This window comes from Dermochelys coriacea, chromosome 7, assembly GCF_009764565.3.
Source record: "Dermochelys coriacea isolate rDerCor1 chromosome 7, rDerCor1.pri.v4, whole genome shotgun sequence".
Lineage (NCBI taxonomy): Eukaryota > Metazoa > Chordata > Testudines > Dermochelyidae > Dermochelys > Dermochelys coriacea.
Window position 1 is genome coordinate 85,279,360 of NC_050074.1, and position 24,177 is coordinate 85,303,536.

General features: G+C 43.4%; 1 protein-coding gene across 1 annotated transcript in view; it reads right to left on the reverse strand.

The window, feature by feature from the left end:
- Positions 1-24,177, reverse strand: part of PALD1 (phosphatase domain containing paladin 1) — a 218,322-nt gene that overhangs the window by 74,398 nt on the left and 119,747 nt on the right. The window contains exons 14-18 of the mRNA XM_038411513.2: positions 23,872-24,051; positions 19,870-20,067; positions 17,836-17,976; positions 15,706-15,777; positions 11,825-11,965 (exon numbers count right to left, since the gene is read on the reverse strand). Of these exons, the coding sequence (XP_038267441.1) occupies positions 11,825-11,965; positions 15,706-15,777; positions 17,836-17,976; positions 19,870-20,067; positions 23,872-24,051 (732 nt within the window). The remainder of the gene's footprint in view (positions 1-11,824; positions 11,966-15,705; positions 15,778-17,835; positions 17,977-19,869; positions 20,068-23,871; positions 24,052-24,177) is intronic.

Below are 24,177 nucleotides of genomic sequence, written 5' to 3' on the forward strand. Positions count from 1 at the left end.
GCACAATGAGCACATGTCCTGCTCATGCTCAGGGTTTGTCTGCATGACACGGATCACACTCAGGGCTCAGGAAAAGCACATTAGAGGGGAGTGGTTTGTAAAATGCTCAAATGTGCTGTGCTCTAAATGCCCTGCGCAGACCCGGTTGGCATACTCTAAAAGCTACTTTCAACATACGACTTCTCTTAATACAAAGGGCATGAATGTGTGCTCCTGCTGTGTGCAATTATCAGTCAGGATCCAGGAGAGAGACAGGCTATAAGCCAGTCCCTCTCAAGAAACACTAACAATACACTTGGACAGTGGAGGTCCATAGCGCTGAATGTCCATGACCACACTGTATGGCTTTATTCCAGGCAGCGAAGAGCACCACAGAGTTTTTACTGATCTTGTGTAGCCAAGTTAAATCATGGGCAACTGTGTGTGACTGCCGCCAGTCTGTGGCAGGGCTGTGACAGCTTTTGACCTCAAGTCCAATCTTCACAGTTCGATGTGCAGGGACTTTGTCTCTGAGGTGGGCGGCACAACCAAAAAGGGACAGCCAGCAGTGGCCAGTGATTACTTCAATCCTCACCAGGCCAGTTCTCAATGATACATCCCTATGACAGAAAGGCACCAATTCAATGGGGGTAACAGAGGATGTAAGCAACTCAGCAGAGGAGCCATGTCTTTGTGTGTTCATATAGCACTCAGCACAGTGGGGCCCTGATCCTGACTGGAGGCAGCTGAGCCCCCTGTTCACACAGAAGCAGGAAGAGCTGCATGTAAAAGGATCCCACTGTGCATGGAACAATCTGGCTGTGTGAATTTTATTTTATTTTTTTAATTTGGCAAGTCTCTGCTGTGAACCTGAGAGATCACAAGTGAAGCAAGTTTGGAGATAAGATTCCATGCTTCCGTGTGCTCTTGCAATTGAGTATCATCTTTCTCACAACACACAGGTCAATCGCTAGGGAAGTTCTTGGTGTTTAGCAATATTGGTGGGTTGGTGTGTTGAGCAGCATCTTCTGGGATCTGTACTTTTACAGTGTTGGCACTGTACTTTTTAAAAAGCTAATATTGCAGAATTCTGCTAACATTCATCCAGGAAAACAATACAGCAGCCATAAAATTAATTTCAGTTACAGATGGGCTTCAAATCAACCAGCCACTTTGGAAACGTTTGGATACAAATCAAACTTGTTGGCCTCACTTGTTAGCCTGAGGCCAAACACAGGGTACAGTATTCCTATTAGATAAAATACAGAAGGGATGTATATGCCTTTTCCATCTGTGCTCACTGCTGCCTGGAAATGGATGGCAAAAACTGAACACGGGAGGACATCACACAAATTTTCACCTCACTAAAGACAACAAAACATTTATAGCACTTTTGTAAGTTTCAGATTATTTTATCCCAAAGTCAGTATTCACCCTATCCACGTGCATTTATAGAAATCAAACTGCCTTGGTCTCTCACCAATTTCGCATGGAGTTCGTCATAGGTTGGCAAGGAACTTAAAGATTAGTTCAAGTAAAGATTATTACAGTACAGCAATAAATTACAACTCACTAAAGTTCAGACACAATAAGGGAACACAAGGAACTTGTTGTACAAAAGAGAAATACCCCACTCATTTTAATGATTCATTCTAGTCTAAATTATGGTTGCACTGTAGCCAGATAGAGTTGCCGTAAGAAAAACTCTAAAATATAAAATAACTTAGTAGTGAGCAGTCCATTTTTTACTCTTAAGTATCTATAAAAGGTACAGTGCAGTAGAACTAAACGGAAGTCCCATGTGGATCCTTCAATCTCTCTCATTTATGTCAGTTCCAATTTTACAAATGTGATTTTAAAAAGCTACATATACAAGGTCCATGTGGGACTGAACAATCCAAGTCCAACTCATACACTGCTTGTTTTTGATTGAGAGCCCAGAGAGTTACATAAATCAAGAGTCAAATTGACAGGAAGCTGAGAACATTATCGGGTGATTATATTTTATTCTTCCAGTCAATTGTTCTTGGCTGTTAATTGAAAATGATAATTTGATCGCAGCTGTACTGTGGAAAAAATAAAACCCAACCCACAACCACAGCACCACAACAGAAACAGCCACTGGCAAACAAGTGTGATTCAGCAGGTTACTGCTGTGACCTTGCATCCTCAACTGCAATCAGTCACATCAGCTCTTACCAGCAGTGTTAACCTAGCAAGTTAACGGAGTCAACTGGAGATTTGACATCAAGTTCTACAGGATCAGGATTGGACTGTAAACCATTGTCACAGATCTGGCTGGTTTTACTGTTCATAACTAGGACCCTACCAATTTCACAGCCGTGAAAAACGTGTCACGGTCCGTGAAATAAACCAATCTCCCATTCTGCTGGAAGCACCCCAGCTGGGGGCTCATAGCTGCTAGTCTGGGCCAGGCTGGGGAGGGACAGGACTTGTCCTTCCCCTGCACGGCCACTCTTGATGGGGAAATCAGACCCATCTCCAGAGGCAGTGCAGAAGTGACAGTGGTACAGGGGGCCCCCAAATTGGCCAGGGCCCCTGGTCACAGGCCCTTTAGGCCCATACTTTAATCCCCCATTGGCTGGGACTAGCAGTCCCTGGCTGGGACACTCCCAGCAGCACAGGGAAGATTGGATCCACCTCCACTTCTGGGAACCTCCTCCAGCTCCAGGAAGCTCCAGGGAAGTTGCCTTCAGAGCCCAGTTCTGAAGGCTGCGCAGAAGTGAGGGTGGCAATCCCATGACCCTCCTTACAACAGCTTTGTAATCCTCTTTTGGGTCAGGACCCCCACGATTACAACACCACAAAATCTCTGAGGTAAACATCTGAAATTGTGAAACTGACTACTTTTAAAACCCTTTGGCCAGTAAATTGACCAAAATGGACAATAAATTTGGTAGTGCCCTATTCGTCACATATCAGTGAATCATCATGGAAAAGAATATTTTCTCTGCAAACACCTCATCCCCCTCTACCCTGAAGTATCCTTACAAATGGTCGTGAATGTAAAGTCCTTCTTCCAGAAAATGAATCAGTTAAAAAAAATAAATCTGTTTCATGTTGTCACATCTTATAATTCATTTGTAAGCTCTGTCATTCTAGGTGTCCTGGAAAAGGCTTAGCACACATCTGGGCACTGAAAAATAGTACTCAAGTATTCATAGAGAATCAATCGCTCTAATACAAGCACTAACTGTTCCCGCTATCTAACCTCCAACCAACCAATAGAAAATGGAACAAAGCAACCAAATAAATCTTAAACAAACAAATCAAGAAAAGGAAAACAGGGGTAATGCCCAGGGAGAGCAGTCTCACAGTGAACTCAGGGCTCCAACCTGCAATCTTTTTTTCCACATACCAAGAGCAGAAACGTACACAGATGCAGAATGCTGTACTTTCAGTCTGCATAGTAGAAGAGCATTATGGGCTCTTAGTGGGCAAAAGGAATAAAGGAATGCATAGCAATTCCACAATCTTGCTTAGTAACTGTAAAATTTGGACACCATGTTGGGCTAAACTCCAGGTCTCTCTTACGAAAGCTGTGTGCAAGCCTAGCCACAGTAATATGGATAATTTAATTACTGTTGCTGCTCTTTACGGCATTTTGAATTTGTTGTTTGGAACCACTGAGAGAACATTCAAAACATCTGATCAAAGACAGACAAGAGGTTTTCCAGCCCCAGCATGCCTGCTGAGGTGTCGGTCTTTCTATTGGAAGGATTTGCTCGAAAGGGCACGGCCCACAAGCACCTCTCATAGATTTTTTCCTGTTTTGTGTCACTGTGATAGGAACAGCTTAGGGAATCAAAAAAGCAGTTGGATGGATAGTGGAGCACCAGAGAAGAAAATGTAACACTGTGTTCACTAGGAAAATGTGACCATTTTATTACACCAGTGCTGCTCCATTGGTGCTAACATGGGGGAGCTGTCGTGTATGCAGGGCATAGATGTTTTTTGAACCATCTTGTCTATCCTGTGCGGGAACTTTCCCTTGCATGGATAAGGGCCCAGAAGCTCTTAGTGCAACTGGCGGGGGAAGGGGGAGCATGCTTTATGCCACCTTTTATAGTCTTCCAGTCTGGGCTGGTCACCACTGTAAACCAGAGGAGTCTTTACACTGATCAAAACTTTGCGCTCACACCCAGCTGTTCTTTAGATACAGGAGGAGGAAGAGTAGGAGGGGAATTTCCCTGTTTAAACTTTTGTGTATAATTACTGAAACGTATTAATCTTTAGAAAATATTTCAAACTGTGGTGTTTCCTTTTTAAGGCAGAAGATTTCCACATCCACCATATCCTTTTAGAAAAGCAGAAACAAAATGAGCTCTTGGTTGAGACTTTTCTTTCCGTAAATACTGTCCCATTCCATCCATTAAATTATGCCTGCATTGTGTCTTTGCATGGCACCAACATTTAAACAGTCTCACTGATAACGATGAATCTAGATGTAAAGAACAGGAGCAAGGGGAGATTTAGATAAATCCCAGGGCTTGAACTTAAGGGTCCACAGCTTCGGTAAAATTGCAGAACAGGATTCTTGAGTAGGCTTCCAATAGGGTTAGGACAAGTAGCTCCAACCTAGGCCAGCTTGATTGGAAAATCTTTTCTTGGTTTGTGAGAACTTCAAAATACAAGGCTGGTGGTTTTGAATCATCCAGTACACAAAGATAAACCCCAACAGAATTCAAGAAGAGCTTGGCACTCAAAAGCTGTGGGTATTTTCTAAATAAATTTTCTATTGAGGGTGGTTTTAATTAAAACCCAGCAGGTACTACAGGCCCTGTTTTGTTTTAATGCCTGCTTTTATGTAGTGTTTTGAAACCTGAGTGAAGCTTCTATGCAAATAGTAAGAGTAATTCCACCCTTGCAGTTATAAAAATAGGGTGAAGTGAAGTAAGCTAATATTCAGTCACGTGCCACCTGGGAATTTCATTCACCTGCTATGGGGCTTATTCAACAGCAAGTTGTGTCCCTGCCAAATAAACCCATTAATAACTCCCCTCAGAGGCTCAGAGCTGTAAATATTGATCTTGGCATCATTTCATGCAATGGAAGGAATTAAAAAATTATCAACAAAACGGGAGGAGGGAAGAAAAGTATATTTTTTCTATCATACATGCATTTACTCTAAGATCTCCTTACTAGACACTTTTCAGGAGAGTCCTCCTCCAAGGGTGTCCTGTCAGTAGTTCGGGTAAGCAGTAAGAGGAACACATGTGTAATTAATCCCATGGATACAATTAAAATCCCTAAAATTCTTCCTGGCCTTTCTACATACAAGGCAGAACATCTGGTGGCCTCAGTCAACTGTTTTATTAATGCCATAGTTACATGGTGAGTGGATCTATGTGGCATGTTGCACACCAAGGAGGAATGAACAATCTTTTTTTTTCCCCCCACTAGATTTATGAAAAATCTGAGCCAGAATCAGGGAAAGCAGCCTTGTGTTCTGAGTGCAAAGGAGAAACAAGACTAAATCCCTTTCTGCTGAGAGTAGTTTGTGTAAAATAACTGACCCCAGCTCTTCCTTTGAGCTCATGTCTTCACAGGCACTATCAGGAGAACAAAATTGCCCTACAGAACAGATGGCGCCCAAGGAATGTCTGCACACCAAACTAACCAAGCACTCTCAATCTGGTGGTGGTGGTGGCACGCAGTCCAGCAGGGGACCCAGGATTTTAAACAATGGCTCAATTCTCACTTCAAGGAGTTGCGAGACTTTTCTGTACCAGGGAGACCTTTAAAAATAAACACATGATCTGGAAGGTACAGTCAGTGATGAAGGCCCTCAGTCTCTCAGGAGCAGAGGGTCAGACCATGTAATTGGAAAGGGACTTTTCCCTACCTTTGGAATCATGGAATCATAGAAGTGTAGGACTGTAAGGAACCTCGAGAGGTCTTCTAGTCCAGTCCCCTGTACTCAAGGCAGGACTAAGTATGTAATCTTGTAATGTAATCTTGCATTTGACCGAAGACTTCAATGTCACTAATTTTTTCATTCTATTATATCCATTCATTGAACAAGTATCTCATCTATTGTGAATGTGTGCACTGTATCATGAGAGTCAAATACATAAATACAACTGCCATCGATTCAATGGGAGTTGAATGCATGTATCCCAGGGCAGAACTGGATAAATAGCGGGGCACAGTGAGAGATTTTGGGTGTGGTGATTAAATTTTGGTACTCTTTAAATAAGCAGCAAAACGTTTTGTATTTTAGTGGAAAGACGTTCATGACAAAAAGACATTGTGTGTAGCGTGTCATTGGAAACAAATTTCAGAATTTTAAATATTTTAGTACTTACTGTTTATAAAAATCCCTTGTATGCTTACAGCTGAAATTTGTTTGCTTTCCATAGTGCACAGGTGCTCAGTTAGTTATTGTAGGGTTGATTACAACTCCTGAACTCCTGGCACTGATTTATTAAAATGTACACACAGAAAAACTCTTCCAGAACCTTGAATGAGAGCTGAAATCGTGTTGAAATACAGCTCCTCAAATGGGCCATCCAACTCCACTAGATCTGGAGGGGTGGTCACCATGTGCATTCTCCTATCCCTGGCAACTCTGTAAAAATATAGAGGATTTTTTATATGTAAGCCCTCCACCCAATAATGCCAGATTACCTACACTTAACATGGGGATTATCAGGGAGAAAGTAGAATGTAATGCTTCAGAACCAACAATCTGAAGTAACTGAGTCTTTAAGTTATTGCTGCTTGGTAGGTTACAGACTTATGGGCACTTTACTGCTTCTGCTACTATTATTATTGCCATCAATTCTGGTTTAATCACTGGGGATTTTAATTCCTGGGAAAGCACTCAGTTTTATATGGGACCTTTAGAATAGTTTAAAATATGTAACCTAAACAATGTCCTTTTTAATTTACATATTCCCCCTCTTCTCCCATTTCCTTTCCCACATCTGCACTCAGTGCTTCACACATTCTTATCAGAGAACAGGTTTCCATCGGTTCTTGTAACTCTCTCTTCCCCTCTGAAGATGTAAGGTTGATATTGGGTGGAGAGGAGACTTGTGCGTGGAAGGCAACTCCATAGTTGTAAGAACATGAGCCCCAGTTAAATAAACCTATCAGTCTGACAGCTGCAGAGAGAGAGAGCTGTGTGCATGAGACCAGGAGAAAGAGGAGGAATAAAGCCTCATTGTTTTGTATCCAGAGACTGTGGCAGGCACTTTAGGAGGGTCAAAGGGGCCACATCTGGCTACAATCAGATCTCTGATACCAGTTAGAAAGGCGGGGGGGGGGGGGGGGGGAAGAGGAAGGAGAGGGAAGGGACCTGACATCCTTGTGATTGAGGGTTTTGGTAAGAGCAGATTTAGCAAGAGAAGGGTGGAGATAACTATAGCACCAACTTGTCCCTTTTGGGATATTTTTTTAAGCAAATAATGGTTGAGGGTTGAAGCATGGACTTGTATTTCCCCTTAGCCTTTCACTGACCTGCAGAACTGAGAAGGGGAGCTTTGTGCCAATGTTGTGGGAAGGCTCATAGTCTGCAGTTTGGCTTTTAGTAGGTAATTTACCTCACGTAAAGACAAAACCAAATATCTATGGCGTTTTTATACTGGGCTAGGGCAGGGCTTTTCCTCTGCAGCTTGGAACCCATTTACTCCAGTGAATAAAACATATTACAGGGCTGAAAACTTCATTCCTGCCTCAGTCTTTCTTGATTCTTGAGTGAAACAACTGCCATTCAAAGTGCCAAGAAATGAAAATGCACTGATTGCAGCACATCTCCAGTTTGGAACAGGAGGATGGTTAGTTCAAACAAGGTTTAAGAGAGATCCTCACTAGCATGATCTTTGCATGAGATAATGTTTGAATGAACACTGTCTTTTTTGGGGAGGGAAGGGGGTTTGTTTTAAACATCTTTACCAGTGTTTTTTGAGCATGTCTACACTTTGAGCTGAAGATCCTATTCCCAGCTCCAGGAAACACACCTGCACTAGCTCTCATCAAGTTAATGCATTAAAAATTGAATGTAGCTGCGATAGCACAAGCAGCAGGAGGGGCTAACTGAGCCAATGCACACCTAGCCTCTCTGATGGGCCTGTACTCAGGGCTGCGAGCCCCTCCTGCTGCTCTTGCTCTGCCACAGCTACACTCTGTTTTTACAACATAGTAGTTGATGACAGCTAGCATGAGCATGTCTCCCCAAGCTGGGAATCACGCTACCAGTTCAAAGGGGAGACATATCAGTAGTGTAGCTTCTCATTTGGGAATATAGAGTTTAATTTAGGTTAGTTTACCCACTTTTTTTTTTTAAACCACTACACCACAGACACATATCCTAAGAGTACCATGGATAATTATAAATAGAGGGGAAAATAATCATGAAAATTCATCTTTTCACCACCTTTGCTATTCGTTTACTTTTCTGATTTAACCTAATGTAGAATCTAGTCCAACTGATTTGGTTTCCAATAAGTTTCATTTTCCAGTTCTCCTGCAGAGCTTAAGTTGTAAATACTGCAGGGGAATGTTTCAATCAATACATTCTGAACAACCTTTATTTGATTTTTGTTTTTTAAATCATGAGACTATTTCCATCAATATTAAATTATAATTAAAGAAATATGTAATATACTAAACCTCTACTTGGGGTCTTACCTATCTGACCGTTTCACTTTAATACCCATGAGGCACATTATTTTGGAAGGTTTCTGCTTTCCATTTTCAAAAACACCACGTGGAATAGGGTTGATCTGAGGTCACTGGAAAGAGGACTCTCACTAGATATGGGACAAAACTACCTGCAAGAACACAGGGCTTATGTCCCCTTTCCTGTATTTACATTTCATGCTAATATGGAAAAGCTGCAAGACTAAAAGCTAACGCTCAGAGGACCAGCACTGAAGTAAGGAAAGAAACTTTAAACCTGTGCATACTAACCAAAAACAGCACTACCAGCAAATACTTTTAAAAATATATTTTAACTTGAGCTGCAAAACCCTTTTAAAAGTTGAAGTTTCTTCCACGTCAGTTCTGCTCTTTTTCTATATGGCAAAACGTGACCTTCCTACTTTGCCTGCTCTCCCACACCACCCACACATGTTTCTAAAGAAATTTAAACCTCACATGCCTTTTATGTTTACTTTCTTATTTATGCACTAGCATCCTGGATTATATCAGCATGCTTCTTGGAATTTATTAGCTAATTGCTGCTGTGGAGTCAATTGTGGAAGAAGCAAACCTTGTGGTTCTTGCTTTGGTCCCACATAGTGCATTAAAATAGTTCTCAGCTGCAAAGTCAACGATTCACTTTTTCAAGTTATATTTAGAAGTCAGAACATTTTAAGGCATGTCAAATTTTGGGCCTAACCAACTTGGCAAAACTCCTTTCACATTTTGGCTTATATGTTCCAGGAGAATTACAAAAAACAACCCCACAGCTTTTAAAAGTATCCACTGAAAAGGTTCTTATTTTACTGTTCTACCATCCATCATCATTACCCCACAAAAGCTTACATTTAAACCCTCGACCCAGAAATTGGCAGCTGCTGGCATCTTCTGCCCAGTGAGTACAACTCAACCAGCTGGGTAAGGGGAATGCTCATCCAGCATGAAATGTACTGTTCTATCAAGGAAAGGGGGCAGAACCTCAATGACATTCCAGTTCTGACGCTGAATTACAGAGCAGCTGCAAAAGGATACCAGCTATACACTGGGCAGAAGACGCATCTCAGGATAGACCACACAAGTAGGGGCCAGTATAGTGTACAAAGGAACTGAGGAGACCCACAGCCCTCTTGGGTTTTGTGGCTCAGGCACCAACTAGCAATGAAGTTTGAATTTCATCCATCTCACAGGCCTTGGTTTTTGCTAAGGGGTCGGGGGAGAGGGAGTCAGATTTTCCCAGACAGGGTATATTAAAAAATAAATAAAATAAAAAAATTAAATATTTTTAAAGTCGTTTATATTTGGGCCTGTCAGTTCAGACAATGTCTCCTTTATAGACTGGCCTTCCCAGCTGTATACACTTTGGAGTTACATACGAGAAAATGGAAGCTGCAGGGTTTGTTGCAAAGCAAAGAGAAACTAGCATTTTCTGTGCTAGTTTCTCTCATTTCTATGCTAGTTCCAGAGAAGAAGAAAATACAGAGTATACAGTATCCTGTGAGCATCTTCCTTGAGATTAAGATTCCCATGCCAGCAATCCCACGTGCACATGCTCTATTGCTCATGGCAAGAAACAGCTTGTTAATATTCAGAACTATTCATGTAAATTCACTGGCAGAAGCTAGATGACACTATGGGAAACTGAAACTGGCAGGGGAGTGGTGTGAATGGGATCTGATGAGTCCAGAGCACTATTTGGCTTTGACAGGTGCTTGCCATACAGGTTCTTCAGAGAGGGAGATGTAAAAGCAGAGACAGAAGGAAATCAGAGGTCTCCTACAGGTATTGGGAAACTCCTGGGTACCCTCCCCGCCACACACACAGTCCCCCTTTCCCCCCACCCAGACCACCCCGCATTAAAAGACAAGTTATTCCACTTCAAGAATAAAATGAATAAGCGACCATAACTCTATTACCAGAATACAGACAGTAAAGAGCACCTTTGCCACCTGCTGGCTGAAAGTAGGAAGTGCCCTTTTAGTCTTGAAAGCAATCAGTACCATGCAACAACTGATTTAATCCCCCCCACACCCCCCAAATCAATGAACTTGAGATCAAAAGCCAATCTGTCCCACTATGTCTGGAGTGATATGTACACCTATCAGTCCTTCTCATTTATCAAATATCTCTGGAAGTCATCCTTTTGCTATTTTATTTTTTTTATTAGGGTTTGGTTCAAACTTTCTTTGCCCACCACCTTCCTCCATTATCATACCCCTGCTACTACTGAAACATACAATACACACTGTAAAAATGAAATGCTCTGCTAGAGGTTGTGACACTTGGGAACAGTGCAGGAATACCATCCTTAGCAAGTGCTTAAGAGACATACTTTTAAAGATTACTGCAATGAATAAACTAGCACAGGGAATAAGGTTTAAACCATCTGCATACACATTGTGTTTTGAAAGCAGATTTTCTTTTTCAAATATTTACCCATAAGACAATAAACAGATACTGGTCAGAATTACAACACCAGCTCTGAGTTTGGGCTGAAAAGTGATAGTACTATCGTAGCAGCTTTTACGACATCGCTTTGGCCACTGAAGAAAAATGAAAAGCAGACAGTTGGGGTGCCAGCATGTCACAGCTGAAGGAGGTGCAGAGATCTCTCTAGTAATGTACCAAAAAGCTTTGCTGTAATAAATAAAGCAACAAAACAGCATTTTGACAGGACACTAAAGGCCTGATCTACACTTGGGGGTGGGGGGACGCAGAATCAATCTAAGTTACGCAACAAAGTCAACATACTTAGATCTACTCACTGCGGTGAGTCGACTGCTGACGCTCCCCCGTCGATTCCACCTGTGCCTCTCGCTCCGGTGGAGTACAGGAGTCGACGGGAGAGCGCTTGGGGGTCGATTTATCGCATCAATCGACCCCCCCTGGATTGATCGCTGCCCGCCGATCCGGCGGGTAGTATAGACATATCCACAGGCTCTTGAAGAAGCCACAGTGCTATATTAAGAAATCTTTTGGAGCAGAGACCATGCCTTGTGTGCGTTTCTACAGCACCAAGCACAATAGGACTCAGGAGTCTCCTGTAATATAAATACCAAACAAAACTAGGCAGATATCTAGGCCATTAATCACAGTGCCTGCACTTCCCACTTACAGGAGGGTGAAAAAATAAATATGGAATGAAGAGAGTTAATCTGGGAAGCACGACTGTCGCACTCACCTGTCTGTAGGTGCATATGATGATTTCTCTCAGGTGATAATGCATAGGTGTCATGGTCTCACTCACAGTATCCAGGGCCATATCTACCTCCTTCTTCATTCTGTGCCCTTCTGGTAAAAGCTGTACCACCTTCATCACCACCTGGGTTATGAGAGTAGTAACCGACTTCATTCCAAAACCTACACACTTTAAGGAGCACAAAATAGACGGGACTATTCCAGGTTGTGCTCCCCAATCTATCCACTTGCAGCCACCTATTGTCTCTTGTATTGTATATAGATTGTAAGATCTTTGGGACAGGGACCACCATTTTGTTATGTGTTTGTACAGAGCCTTGTACAGCAAAGTCCATGACCGGGGCTTCTAGGCACTACAGTAATACAAATAATCACCATCACCCCAAAAGCACTTAAGGCCAGATTCTTGCCCACAGTCTGGCCCCTTTGTTCCTTACAAGCAGACCAAAGAGGCCACCTAGTGGCCAACTCAGAATTCCTTTGGGGTGGGATGAGAGAGAGGGGAGGGCTGGGAGCTCTCAGGTGGTGTCAAGCTAGCACAGCACCCTTTCATCATCACTCCCTCCTAACGCTTGTGTAGAACATGTGCAGTGGGCAAGAGCCTCAATGCACTCCATCAATTCTCATTTGGTTGGCACTGCCAGCTGATGTACAGGCTGTTCTTGCCAAGACCACAGCTGGAGCTGTGCAGAACAGAGAAATTAGGGATCCACAACTGGTACTCTGACAGCACACACGCACCCACACCCACCTCGAGCATATATCTTAGAGTAGGAGAAAATCTGTCCCCAACACAGCTGCTCTGTTTTACTAAGCTCCCATTAGCATAAACACCTAGTTAAACCAAGGCTGGTTATCTCCCCCAGCCCAATACTGGGGCTTCCTCACTATATTCCCCACTCCCACACACTGCTTTCCGCTGAAAAGCTTTAGACAAGATGGATGCACTCTCTAAATCTGGAGGAGCCTGTTGCGACCCCATATTCTTCAGAGAGATTATTATATGATTATAGGAGTACTTGTGACACCTTAGAGACTAACAAAGGTGCCACAAGTACTCCTTTTCTTTTGCGAATACAGACTAACACGGCTGCTACTCTGAAACCTGTCATTATATGATTATGACATAGTTATGATGTGTTTAATGCAAGATAGGTCAGGTGGGATGTCACTGGAAAGGTTATGAATTGCTGAATATGATTATCCTCTTTGTATGCAAGTATAATTTTTGTATCTGAAGTTAAGAATATTGACTGTGTATCTGTATTACAAATGTATGTTTAAACTTGGGGAACACCCACTAGACCCAATGCTTTCATTCTGAATAGCTGGATGTGGAAGGGCCATTAGGAAAACAATAGGCCCTAGGAGAAGCTTATCTCCCACCTGTGGAGCCTTCCCGAGAACCCTACAAATAGCCTCCAAGTAATACTGGCGTGACACTACAAGAACATGTGACCAAGTCACCTGGTGCCAATCTCCATCTTGGGATATCAGTATTTTTCCACTAACTGGCATGGGAACCAAGCTTTGAAACAAAGGATTCCCGCCAGATGTAAAAGCTATATAAGGCAGGGGAGTGACATTATCGTGGGTCTTCACTGACTCCCCACCCAAAGAGACTCCTGAAAAAACCTAAGGAACAAAGACTATTTATCTATTATCTAATAGCATAGTAATTATCACCTCTGCCCTGAAACCCAAAGTGCTGATTACATACTCATTCCTTTTAGAGTCACTGACGGACAGACCTGCTCCCACTCAATTCAACTGGAATTTTAGACAGTGTGCGCTATTAGGATGGAATTAATGCTAATAAACTGCTACAACAACACAGACAGAGCATATTGCCAAACAGCCATGTCTGACTCTCATCTGTACAGTGACTACATAGTATGTAGATCCATGAACTCTGACTGGCTACAACCCCTCAAAGCTTATCAGACAGTTGATACAAACTGTCTATCCTAGATACCTATATGGCTCTCATTACCATAGAATCTGAGCACCTCTCTGTCTAACATATTTATCTTCCTCACATCCATGTAAGGTAGGGACCTACAACCCAATCTCTAAGAGAAGGGTGGATTCTCTCTCTCTCTCCAAATCAAGTCTGGATGCCCTTCTGGAGGTTATGTTTGGTCAAACAGTTATTGGGTTCAGTTTACTGGTAACTGGGTAGAATCTAGGGCCTGTGTTATACAGGTGGTCAGATTGGATGACCTAATTGTCTCTTCTGGCCTTAAAATCTGTGACTATCACCCCCATTTTGCAGACCTTACAGAGAGACTCTGTGGCTCGTCCAAGATCACCTAGGGAGTCTGTGGCAAAGCAGGAAATTAAACCCAGGTCCTGGCCCAGTGACCAGCCAACAGATCACTCTTCCTCTCTCAACACACATGGCCGCCTCAGTGTCTTGATTCAATCAAGCAGAACCTTGACAATGCTAGGATACATTTCAAGAGTTTCTCTTTCTGTTAAAAAACCCCAAACATTTCTCATCCAATTCAGTCTCAAAACCAGCTACTTTGATATGGCTTCAGAACAGGAGCAGCAACAGCTTGACATAAATTTGGTAATAATTATATTTTGGGTTTGGAGTCATTTTTAGTTCAGGATACAATACAAAAGTTCTCTTTATTATACTGTAAAAAATAAAAGTAAGATGATCAAGTGTTGTTTCCCCTCAGAAAAATTTCAATACGACGAGAATTGAAATTGCCCTGGAACCATCAGGGTCTTTCATTTTACTTCATGATCAATGGAAACAATCTGACTTCACTATAAGCAGATACCATTGTAGTACTACACACCTATAGGTCACCAGCCAGAAGGCAGACTTGCCAAGGTAACACACTAATACAACTGACACACGTGCTGTGGTATTCATAAGCCTCTTTCAGAAGCAAAATGCTGGATACTTCGGTGAAATGTTTGTTGCCTTTGGAAAATAAAAATGGACAGAACAGAGTGATGTCACAATGGGAAAACAGTAGAGGCTGGGGTTAATAAAATAGGGCATAATCATATACCATCATCAGCAGATGAGGGAGGATCAATGAGGCTTGAACTCAGCTGGTTAATATTTACTCTCTGGTGGGGTGTGGGGAGAGAGCCCTATTTAAAAAAAAAAATTATTCTAGCTATTTTATCTGATACTCAGATTGTCTGCAGCTGATGGACAAATGGAGGGCTCTTTAGACATGGCTCCTGTAGGCTAACACCTGGTCTCTGCTTTGATGTAGCTGATGGAAACAGACATTTAGCACCTCCTGAGACCAGCCTAACTGTTAATCTTTAACAGGCCATCATCATCATCCTCTTGCCTTGTTCTGCACACAGGTCTTTTGCTGCTTTAAAAAACACACTATCTCCAAATACAAACCATGAGCATACTAACCCCAGTGTCAGAGCCCCAGAAAAGCCCCCAAATGCCAGGACCCAGGCTTGAACCGGGTTGTTATTATCAGAGTTTTAACCATAGTGTGAGCAGACTCCAGTCTGGCTGCTTCAGAATCCTAAACACAGACCACATCACTTAATGGCAGATCTCAGAGTAGCAGCCATGTTAGTCTGTATTCGCAAAAAGAAAAGGAGTACTTGTGGCACCTTAGAGACTAACAAATTTGAGCATTAGTAATGCATCCAATGAAGCGAGCTGTAGCTCACGAAAGCTTATGCTCAGATAAATTTGTTAGTCTCTGAGGTGCCACAAGTACTCCTTATCACTTAATGGGAAATTCAATCCCTGAATGAAGTAGCTGAAATGCTGAGGCTGTTTGAAGGAACAGGACGTGAGCAGCCCCTGGAGATTTCACAAGACACCCTGAAATAAAGGCAGATTAATATAGGAGAAGGACTCACCTCAAATTCCCCTTTGGTGTACTTGGCATCAGGCACACTCACAATTTCATCCTCACTCATCTCAGGGATGCCCTGCAGCAAAAAGAGATCAAGCCAAGCTGAGCAGTTAAAAACCTATCAAATTACAAAGTGCGTTTTTGTTCACAAAAGCTTATGCTCAAATACATTTGTTAGTCTCTAAGGTGCCACAAGTACTCCTCATTCTTTTCACACACAATAGTTTCCAGAGTGAACTCCTGATGCACTTAACAATATTGTATGTGGGAATACAGTGGTCTAAGGGAAGAACTGCGCATCAGGAGGCATGGGCTCTACAAATAATACTTTGTAACATGTAGCTTTTTTCACCCATAGCTCTTAAAGCACTTATTTATGTCTTTTTTTTTTTCTTTTAATAGAACGCGACACTGAGGAACAGCAGTTAAATGACTTACCCATGCAGTCATTCGAAGTACCAAGAATACAGGGCCAAGTTTCCTGACTTTTAGGTCTGATCAGAAACCACTAGCCACCCCCCCCCCCACATGCCCTTTGTCCCAGGTTTGCCCTAGACTCGTTGAGTTACTTTGAACAAGTCACTGAACTTTTGTGCCTCAGTTTCCTGCTCTGTAAAACGAGACTACTTCATGAGGTGAACATGACTTAATTCCTTAATGTTTACAAAGCACAGTACAATGCCTTTGATGGAAGGTGCTGAAGAATTGCAAAAAATAAAAACAACGTCCTACTAGCTCTTGTTCTTAAGCTTCTTTGCTGGCTACATCTAAGAAAGGATTAACAACAGGGAGATGTCCTTGTAACCCAAAGAGTGCTACAAAGCAAGAAGATACACACTGGGACTGTGTGAGAAAATGCCACAGACTTTAATGCACAAAGCAGTTGCTCATAACAGGAAGATGTTTCCACAATCCAAAGCCACACCCAAAGTCATTTAAAAACACTGATCCACATCTCATTGAAAAAAAAACCCTGCTAACATTGCAAGCTGCAGCAGAACTCCTTGGTGACACTGCTCATGCAACTGATAACCTCCAGCTTCACTATTAGGACATGTCCCAGACTAGTCCCAGCAGTGCAGAGCTCAAGGAAACAGACTTGTCAGATCTGGAAGTGATGTAATGAAGCAGGAATTGGTGGATAATCTGTTCCACCACTTAAGTGGCCACACTCACAGAAAAATGTAAACTCTTTGGTTTGCTCAGCAGCAATGTACTTTAAACAACCTTATTAGAGGCCTTATTCCACTCTATGGGCATGGCTACACTTGCAGATGTCGAGCACTGTGAATTAAACCAGCCCTTGGAGAGCGCAGTAGGGAAAGCGCTGCAGTGTGTCCACACTGTCAGATTCAAGCGCACTGGCGTGGTCACATTAGCAGCTCTTGCAATGCCACAGAGAGCAGTGCATTGTGGTAGCTATCCGAGCGTGCAAGTGGCTGCAACGTGCTTTTCAAATGGGTGGTGGGGTGGAGTGTAACAGGGAGTGTGTTGTGTGTATGTGGGGGAAGAGAGAGCGGGCTTTTGGGGAACTGAGAGCATGTCAGCATGCTGTCTTGTAAATTCAGACAGCAGCAGACCCTCCTCCCCCCTGCCTCTCTCTCACACACTCATAGCAAGCAGCATTCCACACAAATGGCTGCTTTGTCCCGGGGCAGATAAGCAGCCGGCTGTCAGAAACAGAGCTTTGAAAGGGCATATCCTGCAGCCAAGTTCAAAACAATGACAAGAGTGGCCCTTGATTTAATGGGATTATGGGATGCTTCCGGAGGCCAATCAGAGCGCAGTAATGCAACACCTCGTTCACACTGACACTGGGGCATTTCAGCCAAGGCGCAGCAAGCATTATGCTTCTCATGGAGGTGGATTACCAGAAGCGCTCCAGCTGCAGAGTGCAGGCCCTCTAAGTGGCTTGCCAGTGTGGACGGATCATGAGTTAGGGCACCTGGGGCTGCTTTAATGCACTCTAACTTGCAAGTGTGGCCAAGCCCTAAGGCTCCTACTGAGGTTCCAGTACAACCCTCTTTCATTGCTCACAAGGCAAAGGTTTCGTGTTTAGGGATTCATTCCTCGGAGCTTCCTTTGTTCCAAACCCTCCTTAGAACAAGAGACCCATCCATGGGCTAATACCTACATTGAAATGCCAGAGCGTGAGGACAGCAATAACCATGGCTGTGGTGGTTCTCCCTCTGCCACTATGGCAGTTGAACACAAAGGCCGTGTGAGAGTCCTCAGCTAGTGCGCTCTTCATCGAGTCCAACAGCCGATCTATATCCTGAAAACGAACAACAAAAAGAATTAAATACGGACTTTCCCTGCTTGGTGTGACTCATGGATTCTGTCATCCCCCCACCCCCTCCATGGATTAATAGAACTGTATCTGGTTTTCTGTAGTGCCTTTCACTTTCCAGGTAACCCAAAGGGTGCTACAAAGTAAGATGATACACACTGGGAGTGCAGTGACTGTGTGTGAAAATGCCACAGACTTTGATACATTCAGCATTTGCTCATACTCAATCATACCAGGGAGGGAATATTGGCCTAAGCAAAAGGCGTAATCTCCTATTTCTTGCAGAAAGTGCCATGGCATCTTTAACTTGAATCTGAATGACAGCACAGTGCACTGCAGTGACAGCAGTTAGGGAAGATCCTTACTCGTAATGTGGAACTTGAATACTCTAGTCCAGATTTAAGAGGGATACCACTGAGTCTCTGTGAGACCTCCATTTAATCCTACACGTGATATATGTTGTGAACCAGCAGCATTCACCTGCACAACCTGTGATTGGCCAACTTTTTTCCCCTGAGGTGTTGAAAAGCAGCTGTTCCCTGTCTTTCTCATGTATTCCTAATGGGTCTATCACCAGGGTATAAGGCACCATCTACATTACAGTGTTACTACATAGGTCTTAAAGTTTCTCCTCCCAAGGAAGAATAGAGTGTGATTATATCAAATCCAAACTAACTGGTCTTAAATCCCTCAGTTTCTGCAGCTGTAAAGAAATACGCAACTCTCTGTGGCTATCCCAAGATGATCCATTTTCACTCTAGTGAAAATGCAAATAGGAAATCTCTCTAGGATAATGCTAATTACAGTTCTCTTAATTTCTTTTGCATTGACATAAGATGTCTAGGATAAACTGAAATGCAAAGGAAAGTCTGAGATTAACAACTGTAGGTGCAAATCTATAATTGCAGGTTGAGACCAGCAGATGGCAAACACACTTACAATAAACATGACTGCAAAGTGGTCCTGATTCTATCAATGCTTATATAAATGCATTCAGACTGTAAAACTAAAAAAATGAAATTTCATGGACAAAAGCGTCTGTGATCCCCGCATGGGCCAAATGACTAGAATACAGATCATTGACTCTCAGGCTAAGAGGTGTCTCTGGTGTACTGGAGAGGATTCAGCATTGTAAGCAACTGCACAGCTTCCCTAGAGGAGCACACACCAAATCTCCTCTTCACAAGTCTATAAAACTGTGCAGGAACGTGAGCAGTACACACAACCCAGGGCTGCAGAGCATCTCATTCTGGCCAGGATTGTCCCAGAGTTATAGTACCAGACATCATGCTAGGGATTGCAATTATGCTGCCTTTGTTTTTTCAAAAGCAATATCAGCCACCAGGCACTGAGGACCACTATGGTGAACAGACAGGAGACTGGTAACTTGCCTCATCCACTTCTCTGGAGTACAAACACAGGGAAAGAAAGAAAATGGAGCAGTCAGATTCAGCCACCATATACCTAGCACAGCATCAGCTTCGCAATCCTCTAGGGAAAGAGTCTGCAGTGCCTTAGGGTGAGGGAAAGGGAGGAGCCAGAAGAGAGGAAAGCAACTGCAGGGCGAAATGGATGAGGAAGTGAGAGACAGACAGACAATTTAGGGCAAACAAAAGAGAGAAAATCAATTTGGAGGGGGGAAACCAGAAGAGAAAATCAAACCAGGAAGGAGGCGGAGTATCAGTTTGGTCATAGGGAGAAAGATATCATAAATTGGGAGGGGAAGGGAGAGAGAAGAGCTGAGCTATCCACGCACCACCCTTTGAGAGTAGTGGAATAGAATGTCTTCAGGAGATTCTCACTGAAGGCATTCACCATGGCCCCTTCAGGGGAGTTTTGATGTTGAAATTATGGAATAGCTTCTAGCTCCTCCATTACCTGCTCCTTGGGAGCACAGAAGTCTGGGATTGGGATTCGTTTATAGACCAAACCCTTGCATGTGCTCTTGTGCTGATTAAGTATCTCCTGTGTGGTCAGGCAACTCTTAAACATCTTCATCTGCTTCTCCTGTTCCAGATACACCTCCAGCCACTTCTGGGACTTTAGCACGTCATTCTTCAAGGTAGACTCTAATTTCTGCAGGGGAGAGACAAAGAAACTGAACAAGACTCCTTTATTGTATGGACACTTGACATAATTTTTCAGAATCTTTCTTCCTTTTTCACCCTAAAAGGAAATTTTTATTTCCCCATAAATTTGTAGGAGAACTTGGGACTCAGGGAAGCGAGGGACTAATGCCGGGCATAGTGCAAAACCACAGTTTGGAAACTTCACACACACATCTCTGCTAATATTCCTTAGACAGATCTACAACCCTGGTCTAGACCTCTCCCAAAGACTCTGCCAATGAGGTAGGAACGTATGATACTTTGTGATACATCGAAGATGCCCAGGCTGAGAGACAAACACAAATTCACATGCTTCTATCGCCCACCTTGACTCTGGCCTTTCAGGGTTTTTTTTTTACTGTCCTTAATCTCTTGAGAGTAAAAGGAGTCAAGGACTGACCCCTTTTCCTCTCATCTCCTAGGGATACAAATGTGCCCATAATCCCTTCTGCAACATCACTCGTACACAGCTTCCGCCTCTGTTGAAATCCTGATCCACATCTTCATTGTTGCCTGACAACTCCCTTCAAGTTCTGTATGGCCAACCCAAGTTCCAACTCTTCAAGCTCCCACATGTTCAAAATGCTACTGCCCATCTTCTATTTTGTACAAAGAAACAAAACCACCTCTGCCCCATGCTTGTACACCTCCACTGACTCTTCATTCATTTCAAGATCCTGTTAAAATTGCCCTCCTGATTTTAAAACCCCTCATGGGCTTGCCTAACTCAGGAATCTAGTCTCTCCACACTCCCTTCTCTACACCTCCCACCACACAATCTGACCGCTGTGATGGGGCCACCCTTCTCCTCTCAGTTGTCCTGGCTATCCCTTCTCAAGACCCAGCCAAGAACATCTCTGTTCTCCTTTGCCTAACTGTATCATTTACATGCTCTTACAAGCTACCCTATTAAAACTCTCCAGGTTGGAGCTGAGTTTTATTCCACATTCTGTAAAATGTTATATACATTTAGGGTGCTGTATAAACCTTTACTAATAATTTTATTACAACTGTGCTTTTTGTATCAAACCCACAGCACCTAGGGTTACAGCTGATATAAAATATGTTACGCCACGCAAAACTGTATTTGTCATTAGACTGGTTTCCTTCCTCCTTTCTCTTATTTGCCAACATGAAGAGAGAGAGTGGGACGGGTGGGCAGACAGGCAGAAAGGAAAGAAAGAAAAAAGAAAAGAATCGAGAGAGAGATGAAAAACCTTTGGTCAGTATCCAGAAATTGAAATTCTCTGTGCCAATTGCACAACACCCTGGGGTGGGTGATAAGCAGCAACCCAGGTAGGTGACCAGCTGGGAACAGGGTGAGAGGAAGAGGGGGACTGATGTGGCTCATAGGTCCATGCCCTGCTGTGAAGCATATGGATGGGATATCTTTAAATGCAGTGTCCAGTACGTCAACGTGAATCTCATTTGCTGATTGTCACTTGCCATCTTCAGCTTGGTATACATTAAGGCTGGTGGTATTTTGACTCATTTATTAGCAAACTGAAACTGTTGTTCTTCCCTCCTCCTGCTTCCTCCCCCCCCCCATGGTACAGCAATTTGAGAGGGGAAAAATAACCATTCCATACAGAATTATATTTTAAATATTGAGTTTATACATGCACTATGCAGTAACAAAATTAACTCTCTTTTTCTTATATTCTTCATTAGAATAATACTGTGATGTATCCTGAGAACACAGTGTGTTACACAGTAATTTCTGAATTTGTGTTATATGCAGTGTTGTAGCTGTGTCAATCCCAGGATATTAGAGAGACTATGTAGATGAGGTAATGTATCTTTTATTGGACCAACTTCTGTTGGAGAGAGAGAGAGAAGCTTTTGCGCTTACACAGAGCTCTTCAGGTCTGCGAAACTGAGACTTTGTCTACACTGGCACTTTCGTCATTAAAACTTTTGTCGCTCAGGGGTGTGAAAAAACAGCTCCTGAATGACAGAAGTTTTAACAGGTTTCAGAGTAGCAGCCGTGTTAATCTGACAAAGACCGCCAGTGTGGACCGTGCTTCATCAGCAGGAGCGGTCTCAGGTCAACGCAGCTATCACCCCTTGTTGGGGGTGGTTTTATTTTGTTGCCAGGACATTGTTGTTGTTCTCTCCTGGCAACAAAGAACAGCTACGCTGCACATCTTACAATAGTGCGGCTACAGTGGCATAGCTACGCCGTTGCAAGGTGCACATTGTAGATATAACCTAACTCAAAGCGTGGCTGCTAAATACAAGATTTGAACAGATTGTTTAGCATAAGTGGTTAACACATATTTCAAAGGACCACTCAAGATGAAGTGGCCTGTTAAGCACCCTTGAAATGTGTTAACCATTTATGTTAAACAATCTTGTATTTAGCAGTGACACTGAGGCCTTGTCTACACTACAAGTTTTGTCAACAAAACTTTGTCAACTCCCAAAAGTCGACAAAACAAAAATCGGTGTTCACACTTGCTCCCTCTGTTGACAGATCATGTCCAGATTGGGGGCACCATCATTGACAGTGTGAGCAATGCGCTGTGGGTATGTATCCCACGGTGCAGTGCTGTGGGAAGGCGGAGCTGATCGCTGCCCATCTTGGTATTCCCTCCAAGTTCTCCCACAGCCTCCACAGCTGCTGGGAGCGGCATCATGAGTAGCTCTGAGAGCTCTCTGTGCTGAGGAATGTCAAAGCAGTACAGCAGGCTCTCCTCAGCCCCACCCCCATGCCACAACAGCAGTCTGCCTGCCACTCTGTTCCTAGTGCAGGGCAGAACAGGAGCATTCCAATGATTTCCTCTTTGTTCCCCAAAGGGAGCAGCACACTCAGCTGTCAGATACTTCCTGGAGCTTTGAAAGGGGAGGGGCGCATGCCTGCAGGGCAGCAGAGATCAAAACACTGAGCAGAGTGATCAAGGCAGGCATTGTGGGACACTGGGAGAAGCCACTTCTGTCGACAAAACAAACTGCAGCGTCTACACTGGCTCTTTGTCGAAAATAAAGGGAGGGGGGAAAAAAAGTGTCTCTCATGGGGTGGAAGTTTTTTGTCGCTGAAACTGGGCATTTTTCCCGACGAAATCGCATTGTGGTGTGTACGCTCTCACTGTTGCGTCTCCAAAAGATAGTTTCTGGCGACAAAACTTGGTAGTGTAGACAAGGCCTGAGTGAGGGCAGGTCTACATACCCATGCAGCTGTGCCACTGTGGAGATTAACTGAAGACACTCTTACGCTGATGGGAGAGCTTCTCCCTTCAACATAGTTAATTCACCTCCCGAGAGGTGGAAGCTATGTCGATGGGAGAAGCCCTCCTGTCAACATAGCACTGACTACACCGGGAGATAGGTCATAATAACTATGTCGCTCCTGGACATGGATTTTTCACAACCCTGAGTGATGTAGTTATACCAATATAGATTTGCAGTGTAGACCTGGCCTAAGTTTCCCAGACCTGAAGAAGAGCTCTGTGTAAGCTCGAAAGCTTGTCCCTCTCACCAACAGAGGCTGGTCCAATAAAAGATATCCCCTCACCTGCCTTGGCTTGGCGAATTTGTGGTAGTTACTCGAGTATTACTACCATATAGTATTTGCTTTGTAACCACTAAGCAGTTATATATATGCCAATGAAAATAAAGCAATACAAGCTACTTGCGCAAAATATTAAAGGACCAAAATAGCACCAACACATTTCCTAGTGCCTGCTTCACTGCATTAAGCACCTCTAGTAGCAGTGGAGACTACCATCAAGAACAGGAAAGGCAGAAGGTGAAGAAGGTGCTGAGTGTTCACCTCTAGTTGTTCAGGTGATGTAACAGGCACCGTAATCTGTTGTTCCAGGTTCCCGGGTTCCCGGAGAGTGTAGATTTGTTCATTCCCTTCTAGTACCACTTCTTCACGAAGGTTTATCCATGTGATGTGGGAGAACTTCCTTTTTGCATCAGTTAGGTAGCTTAGCACACTTCCAATGGCCTATGGGAAATGGAAACAAAATGAACCCCCCTCCAGCACACTCATGTTTCAAACTGACCTGCACTGGGCACAACCCAGAAGGTTTCAGTCTTGCACTCTGGTCACCTCCACCTGTGCCAGAATCTC